The 27,481-nt window shown below is 42.8% G+C and overlaps 1 protein-coding gene across 16 annotated transcripts in view; it reads right to left on the bottom strand.

Moving 5' to 3' along the window:
* The window catches only part of Ttll5 (tubulin tyrosine ligase like 5), a 253,130-nt gene that overhangs the window by 129,013 nt on the left and 96,636 nt on the right, over nt 1-27,481 (bottom strand). For 13 of the 16 annotated variants that reach the window (XM_028876403.2, XM_028876308.2, XM_028876334.2 and 10 more), the window contains 7 exons: nt 26,631-26,751; nt 23,273-23,419; nt 22,163-22,266; nt 18,906-19,033; nt 16,167-16,250; nt 15,257-15,649; nt 8,720-8,904 (listed from right to left, as the gene is read on the bottom strand). In XM_028876403.2, the coding sequence (XP_028732236.1) occupies nt 8,720-8,904; nt 15,257-15,649; nt 16,167-16,250; nt 18,906-19,033; nt 22,163-22,266; nt 23,273-23,419; nt 26,631-26,751 (1,162 nt within the window). The remainder of the gene's footprint in view (nt 1-8,719; nt 8,905-15,256; nt 15,650-16,166; nt 16,251-18,905; nt 19,034-22,162; nt 22,267-23,272; nt 23,420-26,630; nt 26,752-27,481) is intronic. The other 3 variants (XM_028876324.2, XM_028876389.2, XM_028876392.2) reach the window with 3 other exon arrangements.

The following is a 27,481-nucleotide window of genomic DNA, read 5'->3' as shown; positions in this document are numbered from 1 at the left end:
TGAGTATTTATTAAACCACTAGCTACAATAAGCAATAAACACATGTTTTAAGGCAGTTTAAATTCCTCTTTTAATTCCTGGATGCTGATAAAATGAACCGCAAGTTTATACTCCAATCACCAGGAGATAAGGGCTACTATGTTAATCATATTCTAAAGGGGGTTGGGAAGTACGAGGAATTCTAAAGCACCGATGTGTTAGTGCTGAAGCTTCCTGGCAACCGCCTCCCTCTTTTGAACACCACCATCTACACAACACCCGCACACACTCATAGCTCCAACAATAGCAAGAGCTCCAGAACAAGATCTTCCAGACATTCTCGGCAAGGCAGCCTGAGAAAATGGCCAGACTTTTGCCAATGTATGTTTTCTGTTTTTGTGAGCTGGGGGCTACCACTAGCCTGATAAGCAGACTTACACATATTAGCAAGGGATTGCCAAGGCTGGATTGTCTCCCCTCCCCAACTGAAAAGAAAGCATTGGTCATCCTACAGAAAAATCTAAGGAGGGCCTAATTCAGTAACTAGCCAACCACCCTGACAGAGCGCATGATTCTCAGCTTGCACCAGGGAGGAGAGCATGCCTGTAATCATGAAAGGAGATGTTCATCCCGTGTCTCTGCAGAGGCGTAGTGACAGAACCGCCACGGTGCCACAGAACGGCAGGTGGATGCAATGCTCGGTCACTTCAGTCTGAGGAAAGATCTGACTCAGAGAAGAGGCAGAGACCACTACGATAAAACGCACAGTCACAGAGATCAGAGCTGGAGTCCTGACATAGTGACTTTCCAGTGTGTGACCTCAGCAGACTCACTCGTCCTACCGACTCGAGTTTCTTCATCTTCATGAGTTTAAAAAAAAGGTGGGAAAAGCACTTTCCTCATTCCTAAAATGGAAGAGATAATGAACACAACCTGTCCTTACCATACCGCCTAGGACAAAACAGGAATGTGATTAATGTCGACTGTTTTGGTGTGCAGGGCAGGTGTGCTACAATCAATGAAAAAGAATGGAAAAGTAAGTGTTAGTATTAAAAGACAATGCAAAAACCAACAACATACAGAAGAGAAATTCTTTTCCCTTTAGCAAGCACGTGGTATCTAGAAAGTACGAGGTCCTGCACTAAGTGATGGGTTAGAAAGAACTGCCATTATGTGGTTTACAGTCAAACAGGCAGGAGATGCAAAATGACTATCATCCACGTGCTTTAAAGAGTGGCTAGGGAAGGGCTGAAGGCATGACCATGAGAAAAAGACTTCTGGCTGTGCTGGCAGGTACTCTTCATTTGTTTATTAAAAACTACATCTGGATGCATACTTAAGAGAACACTGGGGGTGGACGGTAAAAATTGTGCAGTCTATCTTCAAGGATCTTATAGTCCAGTGAATGAACACATTTAAGGACTGGGGCTGTGGATCAGCAGTTGAGTTCTCAACTAGCATGCACAAGACCCTGCATGCAATCTCCAACCCTATGTAGTAGTAGTAGTAGTAGTAGTAGTAGTAGTAGTAGTAATAATAATAATAATAATGAGTAAGCACATTTATTGAATATAGTTGTCCTTCAGCATCATAAAAGTATGGATTGTAGGGACTCTTGGAGATACAAAAATCTACAGACGATCAAGTTTTTTTTATGTAAAATATAATTATAATTGAACATAGGCTCCATAACCCTCTCATAAAAACACCTACAGATAGATTACTTGTATGATGTAAAGGCTATAGAAAACTTTGTTGTACTTAGTTGTTTAGGAAAGAATGACCATGGGGAAAAGCCCATACATGTTCAGAACAGATGCAGGCTTTTCAGAATTTACTATACTGACCCCAGAGAACATATGGACACAGAGGGCCAGTTGTACAATCCCTGAGTCAGAGAGGCATCATGGGACACCAAAACTTAAGGTGCTTACTGTCTGTTAAAGGAGAGAGTTATGTCAACACACAATATGATGACAGAATCAGCACAACAAATGTGCGAAGTGGCATTCATGCAGTCACATCTGGACAGATGGACAGATCAGACATGGTAACTAACAACCACTTCTCCTGAGAAGATGGCATAAATTAAGGCATACAGACTAGAAGAAATTCTAGCTGAGTTATGCAAAATCCTGTGTGCTAGAATAGAGAGACAGGCACAGTACGCTGTGGCCAGACTCTCAGTAGGACCACGGGTAGTAGCATCCACTAGTTTGGTTTCACATCATAGAGGTTCTACGAGCAGAGAACACTAGGATCAGACATGTGATTTAACATGACAAGAGGTCTTTAACGATGAGGATAAGCAGGAAGACACTGCCAGGAGATCATTTAAGAGGTACCTGTGGCTGTCCACCTCAGAGATAATGAAGGCCTTTGGCAGAACAGTTGATGTTGATGTAAGTTAAATAGACAAGATACAAAGCAGAGACACTCAAGTCAGAATGACAAGACTTGGCAACAGCTGGGTGCAGAGAGGATGGAGATGGAGGTGCTGATAAGCTAGGCTTCCACACTCGAGTTTCTGGGATGTCAATGCACTAATGCAGAAACAAAAAGAAGGAAAGCCAACAGCTTTCAGATACACTGAATGGAGGCGTCTTCCTGCATGCTTCTGAGAAATGGTCAAATATCTGGATACTGGCAAGACAGTTAAGGGCAAATGTCTAGAAGGCAGTTGAATATTTTGGACTCCAAACTCAGCACAAAGGTTCAAGGTTAGGATGCATATTGAGGGGCTGGAGAGCTCAGGGGTTAAGAGCACTGGCTTCTCTTCTAGAGGTCCTGAGTTCCATTCCCAGCAACTACATGGTGGCTCACAGCCATCTATAATAGGATCTGATGCCCTCTTCTGGAGTGCATGCATACATGCAGAGCACTTATGAAAAAAAATGTAAAAAAAAAAAAAAAAAGAAAAGAAAAGAAAAAAAGATGCATACTGGGAGAAATGCACACAGAGGTACCAGATAAAGCTATGTGTGTAGGGATTTACCCCAAAGGAAAGGTCACTGAAAGACACCTACAACATGCAGGGGACAGAGCCCAGGGCCACCGCACAGTCTTCACTAGGAACCACTGCGGCACTCCTCGGCTGCCTGGAGCTCTGTGTGTAGGGTTAAGGCCTCCTGAGCTTTTCCCTTATACATCAGCATGTCGACTGGTGTCACCCTTATTCTGCTCATGGTGAGGCAGCCATATTGGAAGACTCCATGGGCGCAGCTTCTGACATTTCCACATAATACAACCACACAACACACCCTGTTCACCTGGCTCTTACAATCAATCGGAGTTCTGCCCTCTCTTCCGCAAATGATCTTGAGCCTGAGGAGGAGGAGTTGTGTTGTAGATCTATCAGTTGGGACTGGGCTCTGCATGAGGACAGGCTATGGTTTTCTGTAATGGCCTCTGTCTGTGGCAAAGAGAAGTTTCCTTGGTGAGGAGTAAGGACTACACTTACCTGTGGGTAAAGGACAAATATTTTCAATGTGGTTAGGGACTGCGCTCCTTTAGTAAAGTGGCGGTTGTAGGTTCTCTTCCGAGATCCATGACTTCACTAGCCGGAGGGAGCTGCCTAGGCTTCCAGTTCCAAGCATGGCTTCCCTCTTGTTAAGCAGGTCTTAAGTCCAATGAGAGAGCTGTTGGTTACCGCCCAAGAACGCATGCTACTACTGACCTTAGAATCACTGTGCCACGCTGATTGCTGTTGGGGTTCACATCATCATAGCTGGGTATGACTGCTGGTCGCCCCTCCTTGGAAGCTTGCATGGCTTCTTTTGGTACCATGAAAACTAGTCCTCAAGGAAGAGGCTTTCAGGTCAGATCCAGCTCAGGACCTCTGGGCCTGTGTCTGAAGTGCACGGTGTCTGCAGAAAAATCTTCTACCCGTGGTCCTTTATTTACTTCTTTTTTAAAGATGAGGCAATCAAGGCTAGACAAGGCGATGAACTTCCCAGGTCTTGTGACTTAAGAACTAATGTTTCCCCCATCTACCTTTTTGTCTTTCTAGAAACAGGAACAGGTAGCATGTGTGGTATGGAGGAGTTTATTATCTACCAGCAAAGACTCAGAGTCAAAGGAAACAGAGAACAAGCTCGAGACCAGAGCCTAAGTGCAAAGCAGTCTGTGTGTCCAGAGAGTTCAGAAGGGAAAGGAAAGCTTGCAGAGCCAAGTCCTGCTGCCTGTGACGTGCAGGAGGACATGAGCACCCACTCCAAGGAGGCAGCGCCGATTCTTGAACTGGGACTTCTGTAACTGAGTCAAGGTCCACAGTGGCCCTTGCTAGGAGCTCCTGAAACAGAAGAGTCCCTCTGCACACAGATGAGGAGGGAAGGACTAACTGCTGGAAACCGAATGTTCTGTATCTTGATAGACCCTTCCGCAGCATTAGGCTGGGGAGCCTCAGAGTCAAGAGCAGCGAAATGAAAGAAACCTGGTGGTTTTTCTGTTCCGCTCCCCATCAAAATGAAAAATCTCAAGCCCACAAAGCGTCTCTCCCTCTTCTGTATCTGTCAGCACATTTCAGAGGGCCTGGCCACGTCTCTGCATGGCTGGCTGGGGAGCCGACCGACACAGCACACGGGTTCGTGGTGGGGCCCTGCCTGGGTGGTCTGCTGGTATCCCTTTGATTAAATTCCCAGGCTGGGAGAGCTGGAGCTGCTCCTAATGATAGCTGGGTCCTGAAATCTCCAACTTGCCGGCCGGAGAGGGCCAGTACTCCACGAATGCCCTGCCTCCCGCTCTTCACCACATTCTTCTGAGCACTTACAGCAATAACCACAAAGGGCCCTGTCTATGCCGATCTGCCCTCCCTTGCAGCCCTGACTGAGGCAGAGATAGTGAGATCTCACACCTAAGCTGATGTCCCATTCCAGCGCCCCAGGACCCCTCCCCGACAGGTGCAGATGCTTCTTAACACTGCTCTCAGGAATACACATAACAGTCACTAAAAGATTTCAGTCCAGACGATGGCCCCTTAAACCGTGTTTATACAGCATAGGTTCGTTCACAATAAAAGAAGTGTACAATACACTCTCAGCGCCTGGTCATTCAAGGTACACCTTAGAAAACAAGCAGGTTCAATTAGACCTTTCCCTGCACCTATGGTGGGAATATTTGCTATTCTGACGTATTCTAGGACTTCAATGAAGCCGCTTAGGAGCAGAAATGATAAAACAGGAATTCAGGGAAATGAGCTTCTGCTTTTAGCCATACAAATTTCTTAAAATTGCAGGCTCTGATATAAATTCTAAGTTCCTCCAAGTCTTTTCATCAACTGTGGGCTTGTTAAGAACCGTCCCTGGCTAGCTTACTATGTCTTAGGTTTTGTACTAAAAAACAGAGAGAAGAAAGGGGGAGCAGGGAGCACTGCCTCGTCCTCCAGTCCCTGTCCCCGTCCCTGTATGTCCGTCTGTCCATCCGTCCGTCCGTCCCCTGCCAGCTTCTCAAATCCTGGAGCGATCCTGCTCAAGCCCGTGTCTGAGTGGTTTCTAGTCACCTACAAGAGGCTCAAGCAGCCTCTCTGAAGGCCTAGGAAGCTTGCAAAGAAAAGGTCCACAGAGAGAAGGCCTGCAGAGGCACTTGGCTTTGCTCTCAGCTTCAGGTCAAGTGTCCAGTGCTGACTCCCCAAGTTCGACTCACCACTCAACCTGTTGCCCCACAGACACGCATGCCAGGGTTCCTGAAAGCTGATTCTGCCCTTCTTGTGATACAGTTGAAAATGAGTGCTTCTTGCAAGAAGACTACTTTGGCCTTCTTTCGATTCCCACTCGCAAGCTGGGCTGCCCTTTTGGCAGTTTTGATATTCCCTGAGGAAATCTCTGGTGTGCTCTTGGCTATTAGTATTATGTTCAGATGGCTGTCATATCATCAATGGTAGGGGCTTGGATAAAGTGTTTTCTTTTAAATAGTCACAACAAAATACAAAGTTTTCTAGAAAATGCCACCGACTAATAGGACAAGTAGTTGAAATTACAGATAAAAATAAAATGTTTTCTCCGAAATACTCTACAATTTAATTTTATATAAATCTTCTATTGTACAAACGATTTAAAATCTGCTTTCCTTGTCCAGTGAAAGTCTCTTAACTTCTTGCCTACAAAACAATTAGATAACAAAGTTTAAGGGATATAACCAAAGCAATGCTCAGAGGAAAATTCATAGCCTTTAATATAGAATGAATGAAATAAAGTAGACATGTAACTCAAGAAATAGAGAAATAAAAATAAGGAAAGAACAAAGAAGAAATTGGTAAAGATAACACAATACAATAATTAAGTCTACAATAATAAAGCAATAGTATTAATATAACCAGAATTAATCTTATGAAGAGGAAGTTACCCACTAACCACCCAAAAAGAGAGAAAAAGAAAAGAAAGCAGAGATAGGGAATTGGATCAGGAATGATGAAGGAAGCGTGGAGTCAGAGGAAACCCCAGCACCTGGGGTTTAGGACACAGAGTGGCCTGTGCTGACAGCCACAGCTGGCCCCCAGCCTGAGTTCAGAGTGTCCCAGTGTGAGTTCAGAGAGTCCCAGGGTCCCTGCCCACTTCCCTCCAGGAAGCCACAGGCATTTATCACTCAGCTCAGTTAAGAAATGGAAGCAGCTTTTCCTTTGAAAAACAGCATAAAAGAAAAAGCAGCTAGAGAACAAAAGTGCCAGAGTCTATGTTAAATATCGTTACAATTAAATGTATTATTAGTTATTAAAATAGCAGAGAAAAAAATAACAGGAGTTTCCAAATTACAAATTAAGTAACTGTGTCCCTGGAAAGGAAATGGCTGAATGCACACAACTGAGCTTTTCTATAACAAAATGCATTTGATGAACATATCACTGTCATCACATTAGAAACAATGTATTCCTAAAGCCTTAAGGGCTGAAATAACAGTATTTCCCGAGTACACGGCATTAAGATGTGCAAAGAGGCTTTCACACCCCATCTTTATGAGCCCCATCTTTATTTCACACCCCATCGATAAACACATCTGCAGAGGTTGAGAAATGAAGTGCTCAGGACCAGAGATAGAGTCAGCAGGAGAAGGACCCAAGTCTTGGGCTGGGTGAGCACCCTTCCTAGGTGCTCCACCCTGCAATCTGCACGACACACCTCCCTCGGCCTGGCATCACACAAGAAGCACCCTACTGCTGAAACTCTCAAAGTTAAGACTGACATCTAATGGCAGGGTCTGAGTCTCACAAACAGGAGCTGACGCGCTTGTAGAGCAAAGGCACCTGGGTTCATTACAGAAGAGGAAAACTGAGGGGGGGGATGGCTTCCCGGAAAGGGTATGTAAACCTGGATTCTTACAGGATCAGGAGCTTAGAACTGTCTGGGCTCTGCAACATAGCAAATGACAGAAATCGAAAATATGTAAACACTAATATTGACAATAATTTAATGTCTCGGTGCTTCTAGATTATTTCACTGAAAGCCAAAATGTCAGCTCATGACCAACAATTTCAATTTTCCAGCAGAGAGCGGGCATTTTCCAATTTCCTCTCTTTACTGTGGTCATGCCTATTCCCATCAGTCTGTGACTGCTATCAAACTAGCCAACCCCCCCACCTCTCATCACCACCTTGTGCTATGTCTCTACTTCCCCTGCACATGAGGCCGCTTCACCTATCTGTTTCAAACTCCTGGGGACTGAAAAAGAAAATGATGACTGCCTACTACGCGACAGAGGGCGAGGGAAAGCCAAGTCCGTGTTATCAGGCTTACCTTTCTTTGCTCTAACCTTTTTTTAAACAGAGAATTAGGGTACCACAAGAAAGTGGTGTGTTGTCTAATTTTTTACATGTACTTGAAGCAATTTTCACTTCCACCTCCCCTTTTAATTATCATTATGGAGTTATAATCAATTAAAAAATACAACAAAAATACAGGAAAATGTAACCACATAGTGACTATCATGGGACTATTATTATCAATACCTCGTTTGGAGGGCTTTGAGACCATTTAACATTAAGGAAGAAGGTTTCTACTTTCAATTAAACACCAAGGACTACAAGAAGAGAGAACACAGAGAAGCCAAAGACCCTAAAGGTGTCATGTACCCCACACACACACACACACACACACACACACACACACACACTAATCATTAGACAGGAAACATTCTCCGATTATGAACTAAATATGGTGAACTTAAATAAATATTATGAACTTAAAGTATGGTGGGGGTGGGGGACAAAAGACAATGCAAGGAAACTCTGAAAAAAGATCTATAAAACTAGGGCTTACCGGAAATTTTTAAGAATGAAAAAGTTAAATTAAAAGATCCTGGGCTGGCAAGGTGGCTCAGTGAGTAAAGGCACTTGTTTGCCAAGCCTGAAGACCTGAGTTTCCTCCCTGGGACCCACAAGGCAGAACAAAAGAACAGACTCGTGCAACTGTCCTCTCACTTCTACAAACACTAAGTGATGTGTGCACACACACACAAAATAATGCAATGAAAACTTTTACTCCTTTAAAATTGGATTTACAGTTGAAATTTAGATGTTACCTATGTGATACTGTATACTCTAAGTCAGTAACAGATTTAGCTTTGCAATGCCGAGAAGAGCCATTTTCTTCACAGTTAAGGAGAAACGGTTCAATTTTACACGCGAACAGCAGCTGAGACTCACTGGAGACCGTGAGCACACAGGAAACAGCCAAGTGAGGGAAGAACAGCATGCCCCGCCACACCCACTCCCAGGTCCACAGAGCTCAGTGGCAGCCTGCTCTGTCCCTACCTGCTGGGTGAGGAGATTGATGTGACTGGCTGGAGAATACTGCCTGGCTGCCTGCTTCTCCGCCAGCCGCTGGAGTTCGGCCGTAACCAGACTCGGGTTGTACCTTCGGTTGAAGGAACCTTCTTCCCCCTCCTTTTGTGTTTTGGTTATTCCTGAATGATGCTTGTGTGGATGACATGAACCTGCTGAAAAAGAGAAGAGTTCTCACCCACTTAAGAACCAAGTCCTGAACAAAGCAACAACGACGGCAAAGAGTAGCAAGTCGACAGACACTGCTGAATCCTAGGCAGCTCTAACAACACAAAGGCCAAAGATGACCTTCAAGTGGTGATGAAAAGCTACGGAAGGCCTTACCACATCCTACAGCCAAATTATTTACTGATGTGTGTTGGCTTACAGAGGAGGTTTAGCAGCACAGGGAGAGGGGAAGAGCCAATGTCAGGATTTACAGGGGACAGCTGAGCAGCAGGCACAAGGCGCTGGGATCACCCCTCAGTATCACTAGGACCCAACCTTTGACATTCTGGTTCTTGTTTGGTTTTATTACATAAGTACACAGGGCAGTCTGTGGCATCCACGGTTACAGCACTCCTAATACTTACAAAGCGCCCAAGGGGAACAGGTATGAAAGAGACACTAAGGACACTAAGACAAACAGCAATGGTTTTGTATTCACGAGTGACTGTCCTCTCAGAGTTCAATTTTCTTTCAACTATTTGATCACAATAAAATCAGTTTTTTCTGATTATTTTTTGAAATATGTTTAAAATCATGAAAGTAGAAACACTGTTATGTTCTATCCATTTACTTATGTATTTCTGTGGTGCTGGGGGTTGAGCTGGAAATCTCAAGTTCTATCTACTACTGAGTCACACCTCCCAGGCGCCTTCTGAGCATGATCACTCTGTAGACAGCATGTGGAGACATTCCTCTAAGACGCCTCCTCATAGTCACTGTATTATCTGGTATATACAGATATTTTTACAGTGGATGGGTAAGTTACAAGCACATTATGATGAACACCTGTGAAGTTTCTACCACGCCCAGGAGCTACATTACCAATGACACACATTAACCATTGTCCTCCTCTCCATCCATAACCTCCCTCTTTCACTCATTCTCATCCATGCACATCACCCTATCATGTACTCAGGAGTGTTTTCCTGTATAGGTACACATGAATACTGGATAATTTGCTTATTTTCAGGCTCCATTAAAAATGGCATCTTACAACAGTACTTGCTCAGTGTTAGCTTTCATCATTTACCATGGCACTGACAGGAACCATCCTCACTGGGTCAGGAGAGATAAATTCATGCATTCTATTTACTGTCTTGTTATTCTTCTGTTTTCAGCAGTTACTCTGAACTGACTGCGGTTATAAAAAGCACAGTGCACGCTCATGTTCACCCTGCAGCAGAGCTTTTCTTGTGCCTATGCCCAGGAGTGGGACTGCTGGGTCACAGGGTACATGTATTTTCAAACCAAAGTGACAGTATCAGAGTGGCATGTTTTACACTCCTACACACAGACATTCCTACTGACCCACACACCCTTTAATATTGGGACTGTCAATTCCCAATTCCTTTCTCTAAGAGGCTAATTAATTATCAATGATGTTGGATGTTATTGCTTTCTCGATAAACCTTATCATTTTTCTACTGTCTTTTTCTTGAGTTATTAGAGTTGTGCTTCTGTTTTTACTTTTGCTCCATATAATAAACCTGTAAAGAACTTTTTAAAAAAAAATTAGTTCTACATCTAAAAAGCTGGTTTTGTTTTTTGAAACAGGATCTCACCATATTGCCCAGGCTGGCCTCCTGAACTCATGACACTCCTGCCTACACAAGCGAAGTGTGGGTGTCGCTATGTGCAACCAAAATTTATTTTTATGTCTGGGTGAGGCAGGGATCTGATCTCACTTACTTACCACAGCATTGCTTATGAGAAAGACACACTGTCCCACTGATGTACAACCCTACCAATTTGCATGTCTTTTCTTAACTTTCTACTCTGTTCCTTTGGTCATTCTGTGCTTTTGTAAATACCACACTTTCTTACCTTTCCACAGTCTTAACAAAGAGCCCCAGAGGCTCTCAGTGTTTCTTAGCATTTTCATTCAGGATTACTGAGATAAACAGTAAAATTGCTGAGGTTTTTGACTGAACTTTTGAATCCAGAGATCAATCTGATGAGCGTGACCTGAGGCTTCCTATGGCACATACAGAACATTTGCCCACTGATTTAGGTCTTCTCTGATGACTTTCCACATTTTATAAAAAGTTTTCTAAACTTTCCCCAGGGTACCATATAGTTTTATGCTAATGTCCAAGATGCTTTCCATAAACAGCTTAATGGGTGATAATGGATTCAAAATACTATGTTTAATTAATATCAAAGAATTTAAACTTGGGAGTGTGGCTCTGGTAGTCTGACTGTGCATCACTGGACACCCACACTCCCAAGAGTATACAGGCACCACAAACTGGACTCAGTGATTTTCAGCTGATAGAGTCTACATAATAAAATTGACCATTTAAGCTTCTTTTATTTTTTGCCATTTTTATATAATATATGATCATTATATTGATTTTACCCACCCTCTCCCAACTCCCCCTTCACTACTTACCCAACTTTGTGCTCTTATTTTATTACATACATTTTCAGTTGAAACACTTATTTTCTAACATTATGTAGCTGAGTCTTTTCTAAAACGTACCTAGAGACCATTTTATGTTTTGCAGGTAGACAGAATATTATCTGCAACTAAATCTTATTGCCTTGGTTTTAATTTTTTTTTAATCTTTTATGTCTGTTTTGACCTCCAATAAAATGCTGAACAGAAGCAACATTAATGAGCATCCTCATCTTGTCCACAAAATCAACAGGAACATGGTCAACATTTTGCCATTTCGACTGACACATTTGCAGGTATGGGGCAGATACCCTCTTTTCTGGTTAACAGGGACCGTCTGTTTTCAGTATGCAGAGGATTATTATGAATGAATGTAGAGTTCACCAAACCTTTGTCTGTATTTACAATGATGACCGGAACACCTTCTATCTTCTTAAGTCTGTTAGTGTGACAAATGATCCTGCCATGTCTCCTACTATTAAACCACTCCTACATCCTTGAATAGACTTGCTTATGCTATACTCTCTGAGATGTGGCTAGATTTGCTGGCTTTTATTTTGATTAGAATTTTTGCATCTGTATTTATAAATGAAGGCCATTTATAATTTTCCTCTCTAACTTTATCACTAACTTATTTGTTTTCAAGACAAGTCCAATCTAACAAATTGGGTTAAAGAGTATTCATCTATTCTCTAATAGTTTTTAATATCAGAATTATCCACTTATTGAAAGAGCATTAGAAATTACCTATCAAACTATCTGGGCCTTATTTCATTCAGAGAAAAACTTTAAGTAGTGTATCAATTATACTCACAGGACTATTCTGGCCTTCTTCATCATCCTGAGTCAATTTTACATGTTATGCTTTTAATGAAGTTTTCCATCTCAATTGTGGGGGAATAAAGTTGTTGGTCATATTCTATTTTTATCTTTCTTTGTCTGCTCTTCCTTTCCTTCTCTAATGTTCCCGTCTCCTCTCTCTTTTCTTCTCAGTTTTATTCACCAAATGCGTACCTTCTTTATGGGACATAGTCCATGAGTGGCTTTGGTGTCTTCTAGTCTACTTGTCAATTGTGTAGTTTTTACATATCCTTTATGATTTTCTCCTTAGATGTAGATCATTGTTTTCCTTCTCCACACACCAGGACATGCAGCTGCCCATTGTTATTCAGTTCTAGAATATTTTCTTTACATTAAAATTTCTTTTTCCACTTTTGATTTTCAAATATACAGATTTGTTACATATTCCTTTGTTATTGGCCTTTAACTTAGTTGTAGTGTGGATAAAGAATGATACTATATGATTGCAGGTCTTACAAATGTTTTTTCTTGTTTATGATATAGGATATAACTGATTTTTATAAATATGTGTTCTTGAGTAGATATTCTCTCTCTCTCTCTCTCTCTCTCTCTCTCTCTCTCTCTCTATATATATATATATATATATATATATATATATATATATATATTCCTAAATATGATCAAGAGACAACCTTGCCATTCTGTTCGAATCATCTTTTAAAACAGTTACATTGATCTATTATTTATTTCTTGTGTGTGCAGGTGCACATGCACACAGACAACACAATAAAGTATGTGGAAGTCAGAGGACAGCTTGCAGTTGGTTCTTCCTTGCCACCAGGTGGTTCCCAGGGACAGAACTCAGGGTGTCAGCTTGGTGGTAAGTGCCTTTACCCACTGAGTCATCTTGCTGCCCACCCCCCAGCCCTTTTCAAGATAAAGTTTCACTATGTAGCCTTGCCTGGCCTAGAACTTACAATGTAGGCCAAGCTGGCCTTGAGCTCAGAGATTCTTATGCTCCTGCCTCTTGAGTGCTGGGAATAAAGGCATGCACCACCATGCCTGACTAAGGGTAGTCATTTAAAGCATGTGGCTTAGGTATAACTTATTTTTAACATGGTCATTGCTAAATTCTTTAAAATCTCAACCAATGTTAAAATACTCCCCCAAATGATTCACCATAATCTCTATGGGCATATTTTTTTAAATGCAAACAATGACAATCTCACAGTTTTCACGGAAATGCAAGAAACCCCAAAAAAAGCCTAAACAGATTTGAGAAAGAAGAATAAAGTTGGGAGAACCCTTGGTGATTTCAAAACTTAACATAATGCTATAGAAAGACAATGTGATACTTGTGTAGGACAGATAAAAAAATCAATAGGAATAGAACTGAGACTCCAGAAATAAATCTTTCAACTCTAGGGAAATAACATTTTAAAATAAATGGACCCAGAAAAACTCAATCTCCATATGCAGAAGGATGAAGTTAAACCCCTACATCACCTCACACACAATATGTAACTGAAAATGGACAAAAGTTCCAAATGTAAGAATCTAACACAAAGCTCTCAGGGGAAAAAAAAAAATGGAAGGAAGTCCTTATGAATTTGGGTAGATAATGTTTTTAGATGTAACACAAATTATAAGCAACGAAAGAAAAAAAAATAGAGAAATCAGACTTCATCAAAACTTAAAATTTCTATGCTTGAAGAAAGTGAAAAGAATCAATAAATAGGGAGAAACTATTTTTAAAGCAATCGCCTGATGAGGGACTTTATAGAGAATACATGAAGAACACAACTCAATGAAAAAGATAGACCTCAACTGAAAAACCAGCAGGGAAATCAAATGGACATTTCCTCTATAAAGATATACAAATACTCAAAAGGCATGAGAAAATCAGTAAGTCATCATTAGCCATTACGGAAATGCCAATCGTAACCCTTCTGTACAACAGATAGAGACATAGACAGGTAGGTCGAGAGACAGATGGATTTACCCAAACCTTCTGTGATGGGTAAAATAAAAAAGACATTAAATGATAGCAAGAACTTGCTTGATGAAAATGAGGGCTCATGAAATGTGTCATGTGACCTAGCAATTCTACTCTTGCTGTATGCCCTAGAAAATAAAAATGTATGTCCACACGTAAGTGCTGCTACACTGCTTATCACACCACTGTTCATAACGGCCAAAGGAGGAAAAAACAGATGCCCATCACCCCGCAACCAGAAAAGCAAATGCTGTACACCATACATTAGAACACCATCCAGCTACTTAAAAAGCATTAAGGGTGATATGTGCTACAACAGATGAACCTGAGAACACGACCCTAAGTGAAAGAAGCCAGTCACAATGACCACTTACTGAACAATTCTAGTTACGTGAAATGTCCAGAATAAACAAATCTGTGGAAAAGAAAGCTATACCAGTGGTTGCCAGAGGCTAGGAGGAGGAAGAAATGAGGGTGACTGCTAATAGACGGGGTTTCCTCAAGGGGAAAAGATAGTGTTCTGAAGTTAGGCAGTGGTGTTGGTTTACATATCTGGGAACATACCAAAACCCACCGGATTTATACGAAAACAGCCCCGTTTCTGAGTAAGGGTTATGTCTCAATGAAGTTGTCATTAAAAACCGGGCTGGAGATATAGTTCACTGATAGAGTGCTTGCCTAACACATCTACGGTCCTGGGTTCGATCCCCAACACCATGAAGCAAATGAGAAGAAAACTTGACTGACAATATGGGTCTACTTCGTTTCAAACTCAATATCCTATCTTCTGAAGTCTCTGGTTATGTGCTCAGGTTGTTTGTAAGTTGTCTGATGTCAGGAATGACGACCTGAATGAGAAAGAATGCAGAGGACTCACGGGTCAGTAATCATCTGCAGTGGGAAAGCTAGGTGCCTTGCTCGTTCATTTCTTTGTACAGTACCGAAAAGCAGCCCTGTTTCGTTCTGTATCAGTGAATGAATGCTAGTGGGCAGAAAGCAAGACCTCCCTTTAGTCACAGCAGAAGCAAAGGGAAAAGAGAGGGCTCTATTTTCATGGGGCTGGGGAGGAGCTGTCATGGCAGGCAGTTGTCATTTTCTCACTCACCTGCCTTTGCTGAAGAGGGACGAGACAGTTTCTGGCTATAGATGTGTGCGGCACTTTGGAAAGAGGAAAAGGGGCCCATGGTGTAACTGCCTGATCGGCAGCGTGGCAGGCCAGCGGGGCTTACGTTCTGGGTCCCAGGGTGAATGGAGGGAGGAGCAGTGTCGGGGACGGGATTCAGTAAGAGTGCTGACTGGTGAGGCATGCTGGGGATAGCTGGAGAAATCTGAGATAAAGAAGAATGGTGGCCAGGACCTGACGAGAGGGCAGAGGTTGTAATAATAGATGACAGATGGGTGCTGGGAAGTTTCTGCAGAAGAACAGCAGCAGGACCAGAGAAAGAAGAGCAATTGGTATAGACTAGTTTAGCCTCTTTTCCTGCTGAAGTGGTAAATCCTATTAAAGCAAAAACAAAACAAAACAAAAACACAGGTCATTAGGAAAAATACACATACGATCTCTATGACACATAAACATTTTAGAACATCAAAATAATGTTAACATGAAACAGAAATCATGCAGACTTTAACGAGTATTCATCTTGAACTTAATAAATTTTGCTCACCAGAGACAGCCTGGTAACAAGATTTTGACTTTATTATTATCCCTTCCTAAAAGCTTGAGTTGAGACATCCCCCACAAAGCAGGGCAGGCACGTTCTACAAATGTTAAGCAAGCAGGACCAGGTTTCTACAAGGAGCAGCTAATTCCTCTCCCTCTGGGAAAAAGACAGTGCTCAGAACTTGTAAAGAATATGGAAAATGCTTCTGAAGAAAATCCAGTTACCAACAGGAACTCTAAGGGGAAGGGCAGAAAAAAAGGACACTTGCCAGGGCCTTAAAGTATTGACCACCTGACACCTGCTTTTCTGTTAGAGGTGGACCAGGGAGCAGCGTGTGTTTCAAACACTCACGAGATAATTTATCGGCGTGGATTTCTGTTGCCTGCTGCTGCTTGGGCTGCTTTATTTTCACTTCCTGAATTGTCTCAGGGTGATCTGAAATGAAAAAGACTCACTTAGGCACTTTACTAATCCAAGTCATAACATGAAATACACGTCTTAATCAATGCCGGGAAACACTGCACATGCCACCACGCCCTTTAAAGGATGGCGATGCCTGTAGTGAGCAGCCAACTGAGTGATTCCCCATCGCCCGGACCAGCTCCATCTCACTAAATCAAGAAGAGACACTCAAGCCCAAGGCAGGAATCTACTGACTGTGGCCCGGCTAGGACACACTGGGAAGATGAAACAGGAAAGGGAAGTCAGGCTCCCACCAGGATCCCAGACTGGGGCAGGGGTGGAGAGAGAAGAGATCCGCAGTGGTGGTCAGGACCCACTGGAGGCCAATCAGCACAGGAGCGAGAGCAGCACTGTGAGAAACCAGTGCAGCCTCACTAAGGACTGTGTGTCACTTGGCTCTGGATCCTAAAGGATGTGCCTCGGTTGACCTGAGACAGCTTGATCATTACAGTCAATAGTAAGACCAGTTTCCACTGTAGCAGTTTTCCTCTACCATCGAATTCTGAAACAGAACAGTCCAAAGCTATTCACATACTTAGAGAAATGTTTCAAGTCTGTGTCAAAGGCAAGATTTATACAAAAACTTAAGAGAGTCTCTCAGAAGGAATAAGGGCGTCTGGGTCCTGTCCATTCCTGCAAATGCTTCTTTTCTTAATTGAAACCTTTATACCCCTCTAGGTTTATAAATAGATAAATGCAGGGATTGATCTTCTAATATAAAAGTAGTCTTTAAAAAACAGATTTGAGAATTTGAAATGACCCATCTGTATTAACAGAAGCTGCTGGTGTATGCTCCTGGGTCTTCTCCATTACTGTCAAGGGCTAAGTAGCCACATGAATGCCCATGTGGGCCCATCTCACCAAGTCAACACACTGTTCCCCACTACAACCCAACTGTAAACATTTCTCAGTCTCCCTTCCATGATACTGCTACTGGTACTGTTTAGGTTTTCATCAACCTTCTCGTATTCACCCACTCAACTCCAGTCATCATACAATACACTTGATAAACTTGACAAGGACTATGATGGTCCTCGTCACTGAACTGCTAGCAGCTGTCAAAAGGATTAACACAAAATATGAAAAATAAGAGAAAGAAAAATGGACAGATGGATATGAAGCTAGAAGCTCCCAGAGGAAGCTGGGCTTAAAAGGACGGCTCAAATACAATTTCTGAACTCAGTTGCTAGTGAGGCTTTATGGAACAGCCTACATGAGTGTCAAAACACTGGGTTGGGATGTCACTCAGTGCTGGAGAGCTTGTCTAGCATCTGGAAGCTTTGCGACCAATCCCCAGTCCCGTAAACACTAAACAAAATTAACAATATTTCTTTGGGAAAATCATTTTACATTTGGAATAACCAATTCTCTTGAATATTTCCACACTAGAATGGAACAGCCTTGAGAGCAAGGAGACTGAATCCAGTACTCAAAATACTGACAAGGGGGCTGGACAGACAGTTTGGAAGTTAAGAGCACGGGATGTTCTTGCAGAAGACCTGGGTTCAGGTCCCAGCACTCACACAGCAGCTCACAACTGTCTATAAACTCTAGCTCCAGGGAATCTGATTCCCTCTGCTGGCCTCCATGGGCACTAAGCACACAAGTAGTCCACAGACATACAGGCCTCAAGATAAAATCAATAAATGAAATATTAAAATACTGACAAAATACCTACATTGATACACTTGCATCCAGGTTTGAAATGAATCCTACATAGAAATCACAGAGCTTATTGATACAGAGTGATATATATATATATATATATATATATATATATATATATATATATATATCAGAGAGTCTAGTCCACATTTGATTAAATCTCTGAGAATGGTGTTCCTCAGCAGTGAGAACCTTTAAAAACACAGGGAATGTCACAATGCCTAAAAGAAACCAATGGCATCTGGGGCTTAGAACCAAGGATATTGGTCATCCCATTAGGTATGGAACAGCCTCACAAACAACAAAAACACTCTACCCAGCTGGGCAGGGTGGCGCACATCTTCAATTCCAGCACTCAAGGGGCAGACAGATCTCTGGGTTCGAGGCCATCCTAGTCTACAGAGCAAGTTCAAGGACAGTCAGGGCTACACAGAGAAACCCTGTGTTGAAAAAAAAAAAACCAAAAAATGAAAACAAAGCAAGAACTACTCTACCCAAGCTGCCAATGCTGAGAGGCCTGAATGGATGTCTGAAATGGAGATTAAGAGCAAGAGTTTCAAGTCGGACAGATGAAGGATCAAAGCCCGGGCCCTGAGTGGTGAGAAGGACCCTGAAGCAAGTCCCTCAGCTCCCGTGCTCGGCTGTAACGAAGTGGGAAAATGGAGCCTGCTCTGCGTGCTGCCTGGAAGGAACAGGAAGATGGGTGTTCACCGAACACCGGGTTTTCAAACAAAGAAACAACACCCCCAAACTCTGTTGCTGTTCTGAAAAATGAAAACAAAGCTCTGAAGGATGCCCTTCTGCTTTTGAGACAAAAAGCTGTGCTCCGCCCAGCGGCCCCTGCTGCGGAGTCCGGCCACACTCTAGACTGGGGTGCAGCCAAGGCTCTTCCGCCCGACGCGTCTCTGCACGGCTCAGCTCTCTGCCTGTTGGCACGGTGCCCTCACCAGCTGGCATACTTACCACCTTTTGCCCCGCTATCAGAATAACTACTGCTGCTCTTAGAACTTTTAGAGTGAGTCCCCAGGAAGACACTGGCAGACTTGTTTTTCTGGGTATAAAAAGTCAGCACCTCCTCCAGTTCAGCCTCACTGAAATGAAGAAAAGAGTTATGGTCAGCAAAGGAAGCTGGAAAATCTTTTGACATTTTCTTATGGAAACAGTAAGCAGGAGAAGGGAAAGTGAGTCGCGCAAGCCGAAAGCGCCTCATTAATAGACAGTTTAAAATGAAGCAGAAGTGAAAGAAAGCAATTGGGAAAGGTGGAGACCATGATAAACCTTTACTAACCTACACAGAGATTTTCTAGATCTGCACTATCTGATTCAGCAGCCACTAATTACATGGCGCTATTTAGACTTAGTCAAAACTAAATAGACTTAGAAGATTCTGTTCCAGAGTTACACTATGCACATTTCAAGTACTTAGTAGTCACCTACATAAAGTTTTACTGGAGAAGCACACTCTTGGTAAGGAACTGAAGCCACAGATTGGGTCAAAGCTTACCAGAGACCTATTTTTGAATGACACCCCCTGGCCAGCTTACACACACACACACACACACACACACACACGAGGGGGGAGGGAGAGGGAAAAGGAGAGAGACAGAGAGGTGTGCGCCATTACAAAATAAACTATGGGGAAAAGATTATTCACAGCCACCGAGTCCAACTATGACTGGCTACAGTTGGCAATGTGTCCATCCTGCTTCCAGATAACAGAAGTATTTTCGCTAAAAGGGCCACAGTCATTTCAACTGGCTCTGTCAGAAATAAGGTGACCGCAGAAGAGATCCTTGAGCATCTAAATGATGAATGAGATGGAACTGGATGGGCACTCTGAATTACTGGAATGACATGCTATGCAGAGTCACAAAGTATAAAGTATTAGAACACAGAGGAGGGTCTAAGCAGGCCTCCCAGTAACATAACATGCAGATTTAACTTGATCTTAGCCAAAGGGATCTGAAGCAAGAATGCAGGGATTTTCCACACGCAGTCACATTCTGACTACCATTTTCTCATCTCTGGAGCTTGGTATTATTGCACAGAGGTAGCCTTCAAGGAAGGGAAGCAAAGCCACCTGCCATCTTCAGAACACGCCACGGAGAACCCAGGAAACCTCCTCTATGGATAGCTATGAACGCTCGGGGTCCCAAGGAGAAGAGAGGTACGAGACCAACAGTGTTAGTAACGGCAAACATCTACAGCTGAGCTTGCAAGGGCCCTGCTTCTCTCTGGCAGCGGTTTATTGGGCACTCTCATAACACTGGAAGGCAGGGGACAGCTGGCCCAACGACAACCTACTCCGTGTGTGTCTTATGCTCGGCCCACTTCCGTCTTTTAGGTCTTCCTGCCTCCTTCCTGCAGGCATTTGAATTTGTCAGCCCATTGAAGGAATCCGTGTACTTGCCCTGACTTAGTGAAAGACCCTACACGACCACACAGTTCCCAGCAACTGCTGCTTAAATGACAATCAACAATAAATATGACCCAATGTATTATGATCCCCAAACACTCTATTAGTGAAGAGTATACATAGTTTATATTTAGTATCCAGTGAAGTTTCTTTTTTTTTTAAAGTTGAAGGTTTTGAGCAGGAGAGATGACTCAGTGGTTAAGAGTATTGGCTGCTCTTCCAGAGGTCTTGAGTTCAATTCCCAGCAACCACATGGTGGGTCACAACCATCTGTAATGAGATCTGGTGCCCTCTTCTGGTGTGTAGGCATACATGTGGGCAGAACAGAGTATACATAATAAATAAATATTAAAAAATAATAATTAACTTTGAGGGTCTTTTTCCTTCTATTTTTCTATTGTATGGACTTTTTTTTTAAAGTTCTATTTTCTTGGTATCATTTACTTTATTGCCCTTTCTGCCTTTAATCTTTTTACATGTATGTATTTACCTTATGTACAAGCACATCCAAACCACAGTGCAGCTGCAGAGGACAATCTGCAGGAACTGTGCAGGAACTGTATTTTTCCTTCCCCCACATGGGTCCCCAGGACGGAACTCGTGTCTCTGGTTTAGGCATGAGCACCTTTACCCACTAAGCCACCTGGTCCTTTTTTGCTTTTGCTGTTTTTATGAGGCCGATATGGAAAGCTATTTCTTGCTTCATTTCCATACCTGCTTTCTCAAGCGTATTACTCAAGACTTCAGAATGTCCACAAAATAGCATTAAACAACTATAAACTCTACAAAATGATGTAGGTGTTTGTTGCACACCTAAAACACAAGACACGGAGGCCACAGTGAGGTCTGTTCAAGGAATTAACCAAAGACCTCGGTGTCAGCGACTGCTAGCCCTCACCTAACTGAACCTCTCCACACAGGGACTGTTGCTCTTCTCCTGCTGTCCTCCCCACTGAGTCCTGGACCACTGAAGCCCCATTAAAGGGCTTACGACTGAGTTTCCCTTCAGTTTAGTGGTTTCTGCACGACTCTCCAATTTGAACAACAATTAATTTTTAGATTTTATTATTTTATGTCAGATCTCCTGGGATTAGAGTTATAGATGGTTGTGAGCAACCATGTAGTACATGCTGGGGAATAGAACCTGGGTCTTTTGCAAAAATAGATAATGCTCTGAATCCCCAATCAACTCTCCAACCTGACAATTCTACCATTTTAAAAAGGCCCTTCATTCTGAGTTTTTTACAAAAGTTAAAATTAAGTGTTTTTGTTATCTCTGCCTTTGGAAATACAATGTCAGTGAGTAAAATGGTCTGGCTGGCTTACATCAACAGAGTTGAACATAGAGATTTTCAATTTCTCAAGGTCAACCCTAAGCATGAAAAACTTGTTCTGTTTTACGTAAATCAGGCGTGACCCTCACAGCGTTGAGAACCCGCCAATCCCTCACCCTACTCTACGTAGGCAAACTTTGGTCATCTCCACAGCATCAGTCAGTCGGTCAGGAATAACTCTGGCCCCAGTAAACACCAGAAGCCTGTAACTTCACATTTCTGAGAGGCTCTCAGTCCGCCCGCGCAGGGCTGTGCACTTTGAAGGCTGTCTAGAGCTCCAGCCCAGACACCACGCAGCACTGTTTTCATAGCTGGAGTCTGACAGCGCTACACAACCAGTGAAGATTTGGAGAGGCCAAGGCAGGAAGAGCTCCCTCCTTTGGACACTGAGTTATTCGTGTGCACGGAGCAGAAACACGGGGGGCGCTCGGGAGACGGAAGGACATGGTTAGTGATCATCGGGCCCGTACCTTGCTTGTCGGATGAACTCCTGAAAGCTTTCTGCGTTCACCCCGTCTTCCTCCTCCTCTTCTAGTTTCTTCTTTGATTTCTTCTCAGCCATTTGTTCTGTTTCCTACCCACGTCGGACCCCAGAGAAGAACAACAAACTGAAACTGACTCCTGAGAGATGTGTCCTTCATCTACTTCGTTACCTTCCGTTAACGACTCATTACAGCAAAGGCTTTAATTCCTCTACTTCCACCACTCACAAATCTGACAGGCTACTTTGGGTCATCATTTCATGAAATGTTTTGAAATTCCCAAGTAGCAGTGGCAAAATGTAATTTTTAATCACGTTTTTACTTTCTACTAACACAGGTCATAGAGCAAGCGCCTTTTCTAGCAACATCTGTGATAATGATTGCAGCTTCACAGAGTCCGTTACAATTCACAGAGGAAAGGTTGGCCTTAGAGGAGTCTCTTGTATCAGTTTCCAAGCTGATGAGATTTTAGTTGTGTAAGACACAATTCTCAGTGGATCTGGAGTAAATTGTGGCTACAGGTTTAGTGTGCTGACAGTCCACTGGTCTTTCCATGTAATTTCAGAAAGGCCACGTCAATTTCCAGGACTCAGCTTTTCCTCCTACATAGTGGTCATACTTTTTCTTCCCTAAATAACATCGTTTTAAAAAGGATTCTAGAACCTCAGATATAAAGCATTTTGGAAAAATTCTAATTAAACAGTGTACCTTATAGGTGTGAAATCCTATCCCTGTTTCAAATGTTTCAGAGAAGAAAATCTAACTCTTCCAATGTAGAAATGCAAGTCATCATATAAATTCACAGTTTAAGTTCCCTCTCAAATGGCCAACTCACCACTGTCTATAGGCACAATACTACACTACAACTGTACACAGACCAGGATCCTTCTCAGGTATATAGACTAGAGCGCAAAAGAACTACACAATTTCCTAAGTAGAGCCACTGGCCCTCAAAAAAAGTAGTTTTTCGGCCCAGCTGGAGTGCCCATTGGAGCCCTACAGGGGATGGTGATGCCAAGATAACAGAACAAAGCAGATGGCCTGTTCTCAACAGGGTGCGACGAGCCAACACGTAAGACGATGAGGAAAACGACTTACCTTGTTGTACACGACGATAAAGTCACTTAGCTGGTGGGCAAGAATTCTTCTGCGCTCCAGAAGTGCCAATCGCCGACTAGGTAGCACCATCCTTAGCGAGTGCTGCAGGTTACTTGATGCTCTCTTAAGGAAGCGAACCACTAGCTCCTACGTGGAGGAATGAGAACGAGAAGGGCAAAAGTAGGGGTTGTGCGAACCATCGAGAGGACAAGCAGTGATGGGACTCAACAAGAGATGTGAGAAGAGCTATGTCACACATTTTCATAAGCATGTTAGCTGTAAGACACTACATAAAGACCAAAAAATAAAAATTAAATGTAGATGCAAGTAACTATGTAGTAAGGCAGTAGTGATACAAACACCATAATGTATATACGCACAAACAGAACTATCATAATTTAAAGAATTTAAAGATACTGCTTCTAATAAGGTGTTCAAGCAGAGCCATTTAGGAAAGTTAGCATTGAAGGTCAGTGCAAACTAAAATCACAGAAGCAGATGAACTCATCTATGGTGATATTTTATTTGTGCTAAAATGTGATTTTATGTGTATGTTAATAAATAAAGTTGCCTGGAGATCAGAGGTCATAATCATTAAGCAGATGTCTGGCAGTGGTAGCACATGCCCTTAATCTGATCACATGGCAGGCAGAGTCTCTGTGTGGTCAAGGAGACAGCCAAGCAGTGACCCAAACCATTAATCCCAGTACCAACCATAGAGACCTGGAGGTCTGTATAGACAGGCAGTGACAAGGAAGTCATGTGGTTGGGTTTAGAGCCAATGAGAAGGTAGAACAGAAAGGCAATAAAAAGACAGGTCACACAGGAGAAGCTTTCTCTCTCAGGGGAAGAGACGGCAGCGACTGGTGAGCTACAGGTAGTCTTGGGCTTCGCTAGTGCTCAGATCTCTTAGGCTGTAACTCTGTATTTGGCTCTGTGTTTCTTATTTACTAAGAGCATTTAGAATTTCATCTATACTCATCAAAGGTGAGAAGGCAGAAAAAACAGAATCAGGTGCAATGGCTACAATTCTGTTGCTAGGAAGGCTGAGGTAGGAGGATGTGAGTTAGTGGCTAGCCTAGGCTACACAGTGAGACCCTGTAACATAACAAAAAAGCACGTATAGAGAGAAATCTAACAGAAAGCAATGGCACAGAGGCCAGAGAGAAAAGGGTCAAGTGCCAAAGCTCCCGAAGAGTCTGGAGTGGGAAAGGATCACAAGCTGGAGACAGCCCCTGAATCCTGACACTGAGGCCGCATCAAAGCTCCTGAAGAGTCTGGAGTGGGAAAGGATCACGAGCTGGAGATAGCCCCTGAATCCTGATACTGAGGCCGCATCAGAAGCTCCTGAAGAGTCTGGAGTGGGAAAGGATCACGAGCTGGAGACAGCCCCTGAATCCTGATACTGAGGCCGCATCAGAAGCCTTTGTATAAACAATGAAGGAGGTATGAAAATGTGCATGTGGAATGAACAGAAACTACTGCTTAAAAAGTGTGGTGATGAAGGAAACTAAACGCTGCTATGAAGCTGGGAAGCTACAGACCGTTCTTCCTTCCAAAGGGTAAGGGAGCTCTGAGAGTAGGAAGAGGGGAAACACAGCCAGGAGACAGTCAGTAAGCGAATAGGAGAAAATACCTCACTTAGGATGGAGACAAGGATTCTGAAACTGAGAGAATCTCAATCAGGTCATTCATGACACCACAGATATTCTGTGGAGCCAGGGACCTCACAGAGGTTACTGTCCATAAAATAACAGAACTCTCAGGGTGCCCTCTGAGCTGCCAGATAGACTGGATCAGAGAGGGAAGCTGTGTACCTGTCTTTCTCATAAGCAAGGCCATTGGCCCTCAAGCCACAGCCAGGAGTAGCTCAATGTTTACTGCGTTTTACAGTGATGATCTTACATATTCTTGTAGAAAGTCCCAAATCTTGGGTGAATTCTCAGCCAGCAACTGGAGCAGTAGTTGGTTTGGTTATTTCTTTGTTTGCTTTTTAGTTATTTTCTAAATGATTTTAAAAAATTGACTGTTGTTCATTGCCCTTCCTCCACTTTTCTCCAGCATAAAGGGTACAGCCTCATAACCAGAGGGTATTTTATAGTTCTCTGATGTCTTTACTATAGTGTGGTTTAGCTACTATATTAAAACATTATTTTTTCAGTGGAGCAGACAAACTGACTCTGAAAAAGGCAGGCTCAATTTTCCACTTGGAAAGAGCAGAGCTAACATTTTCCACTGATGGCTGAAGGATTATTCATGACACACAAGGTTTTATCTCTGGGTTGTACTAGCTACTTTAAATTCATCATTTGTTTTCTGGGATAGCCAACATGTTTTTTAAAATGTATCTTTCATAAAGAGAACTAAAAATTAAAGTTAGCACTGACAAAGGACACAGCTTCCTCAGGGTTAAAGACCCCTCTGCTTGTGGTAATGCCTCTAGTTTTTAACAGGCCATTAAAAGGCTGTGGTTTCCTCTACAAGCTCTGATCTTACCAAAGAAGCTGAGGCTTCCTGTCATTGTGATCTGGAATATTAAATCCTGGGTGTGTTGAAATGACTAATACATGGTCAAAATTGTCATAAGTTTGATTCTAGTAATCCAAAACTTTTACACAATTACAAGTAGACATTAAGCTGAGGAACAGTACTTTCTGAGAGAGTTTACTGACTTTCAAAGAGCAAATGGGAATCCTCAGTACAGAAAATAACGGAAACAAAGTAAAGCAAGCATAGGTAATATCTTGGGTTACAGTTTACCATATTCAAGCTACAGAACAAAAGCCTTGGCTTTTCTAGGATTTTGTATCCTCTGTAAAATGAGGTAACAATGCCTCCCTCAAAGAATGAAATGGAAATCAGCTTAAGGTCAGAAGATAGCTATTTTTCTCAAAAGTTTTACACAAGACTTAACATCTAATGAGCAACCAATTTCCATTTCAAAACGGAGTAAACTCATAGTTCCACTATATAGCATAATGCATATGGCTTCAGAGATCTGCTTCATATCACATAAAAACATGAGAAATCTAAAAACTTTACCATGTATAACGTGTGTGTGTGTGTGTGTGTGTGTGTGTGTGTGTGTGTGTTGCATGAGTTTTCCTGGTGCCTGTGAATGCATGAGCCACACCATGCATGTGTAGGCCAGAGAACAATCCGTGGAATAGATTCACTCTTTTCACCTTTACATGGGAATCAAACTCACCAGGTCACAAGGCTCGCATGGTGAGACCTTTAACTGTGTCCTGCAATAATTCTTTTATCAGAATTTTTATCATTGCTAAGCTGGGGACCAAGGAAAAGAAGGAGAGAAAGAAAAAGGACAGGTCAAAGGTCCCAGCAAGCAGAGCCTTACCATCTGTTCATCCTCTTTGGCAGCCCAACTCGGACTGAGGGTCTGACCACCGCTGTCTTTCGTCAGACGGACTTGCACATGCTGAAGATAGGCAGAGAATGCTAACCGGGCTTGCACTTTGCTGTAGAAATCCAAAACAATCATCATTAGGAGAGAGAATGGCAAACCTACCTACCACATAACTGCCTCTCTCCAAGGGACCTCTAAGGGTCCTTCCGTTAGGATGGCTAAGAATAGGAAAACTGTTAGGTAGACACTACTGAATGAAGAACCCTTCCAAACCTTCCTCCATGAGGTTTAAATTGTTTCCCATACAAGAATCAGCGATAATACTTCTCATCATTAGCATAAAAGGGGGGCGCACACAAAAGCTGAACATTATTTATCCTGCCCCTCTGCCTCCTTGAATCTTTAAGAACTTTCTTGGGAGAAGGCAGTGTTCGGTGTTCAGAGGGACACTGGTAGTTAAGAGGAAAGGAATTTGGTGGCAGAAGTCCTTCAGGACTTACTTACCAAATAGAAGAGGAATATGGATATTGTTATGAGAACTAATATTCCTAGCATGGAAAAGCCTCTGAAGCAGGATAAATCCTACAAAGGAACTTCTGAGCCCATATTTTAAGGTCATGCATCTCGACTCCATGACAGGAGTGGTCGGAGCCCAGAACAGAACAAGTGAATGTGGTCCAACAAAGCTTGGTGTATATGACCTGACAGGCAAGGTCAGACCCAGAGGTTTAGTGGGGAAAATATCCTTCAAGATGGCGAGACGCACCACAGTGAGAGCTGGTTTCTGCCTGGTGGTCTAGGTTACAGACAAGGACTCTCCTCAAGCTGCAGTGGGAAAGCCA

The sequence above is a fragment of the Peromyscus leucopus genome, chromosome 14 (assembly GCF_004664715.2).
Source record: "Peromyscus leucopus breed LL Stock chromosome 14, UCI_PerLeu_2.1, whole genome shotgun sequence".
Taxonomy (NCBI): Eukaryota; Metazoa; Chordata; class Mammalia; order Rodentia; family Cricetidae; genus Peromyscus; species Peromyscus leucopus.
Note: the sequence above shows the minus strand (reverse complement) of the source record. Positions and strands in the feature narration are given on the sequence as shown.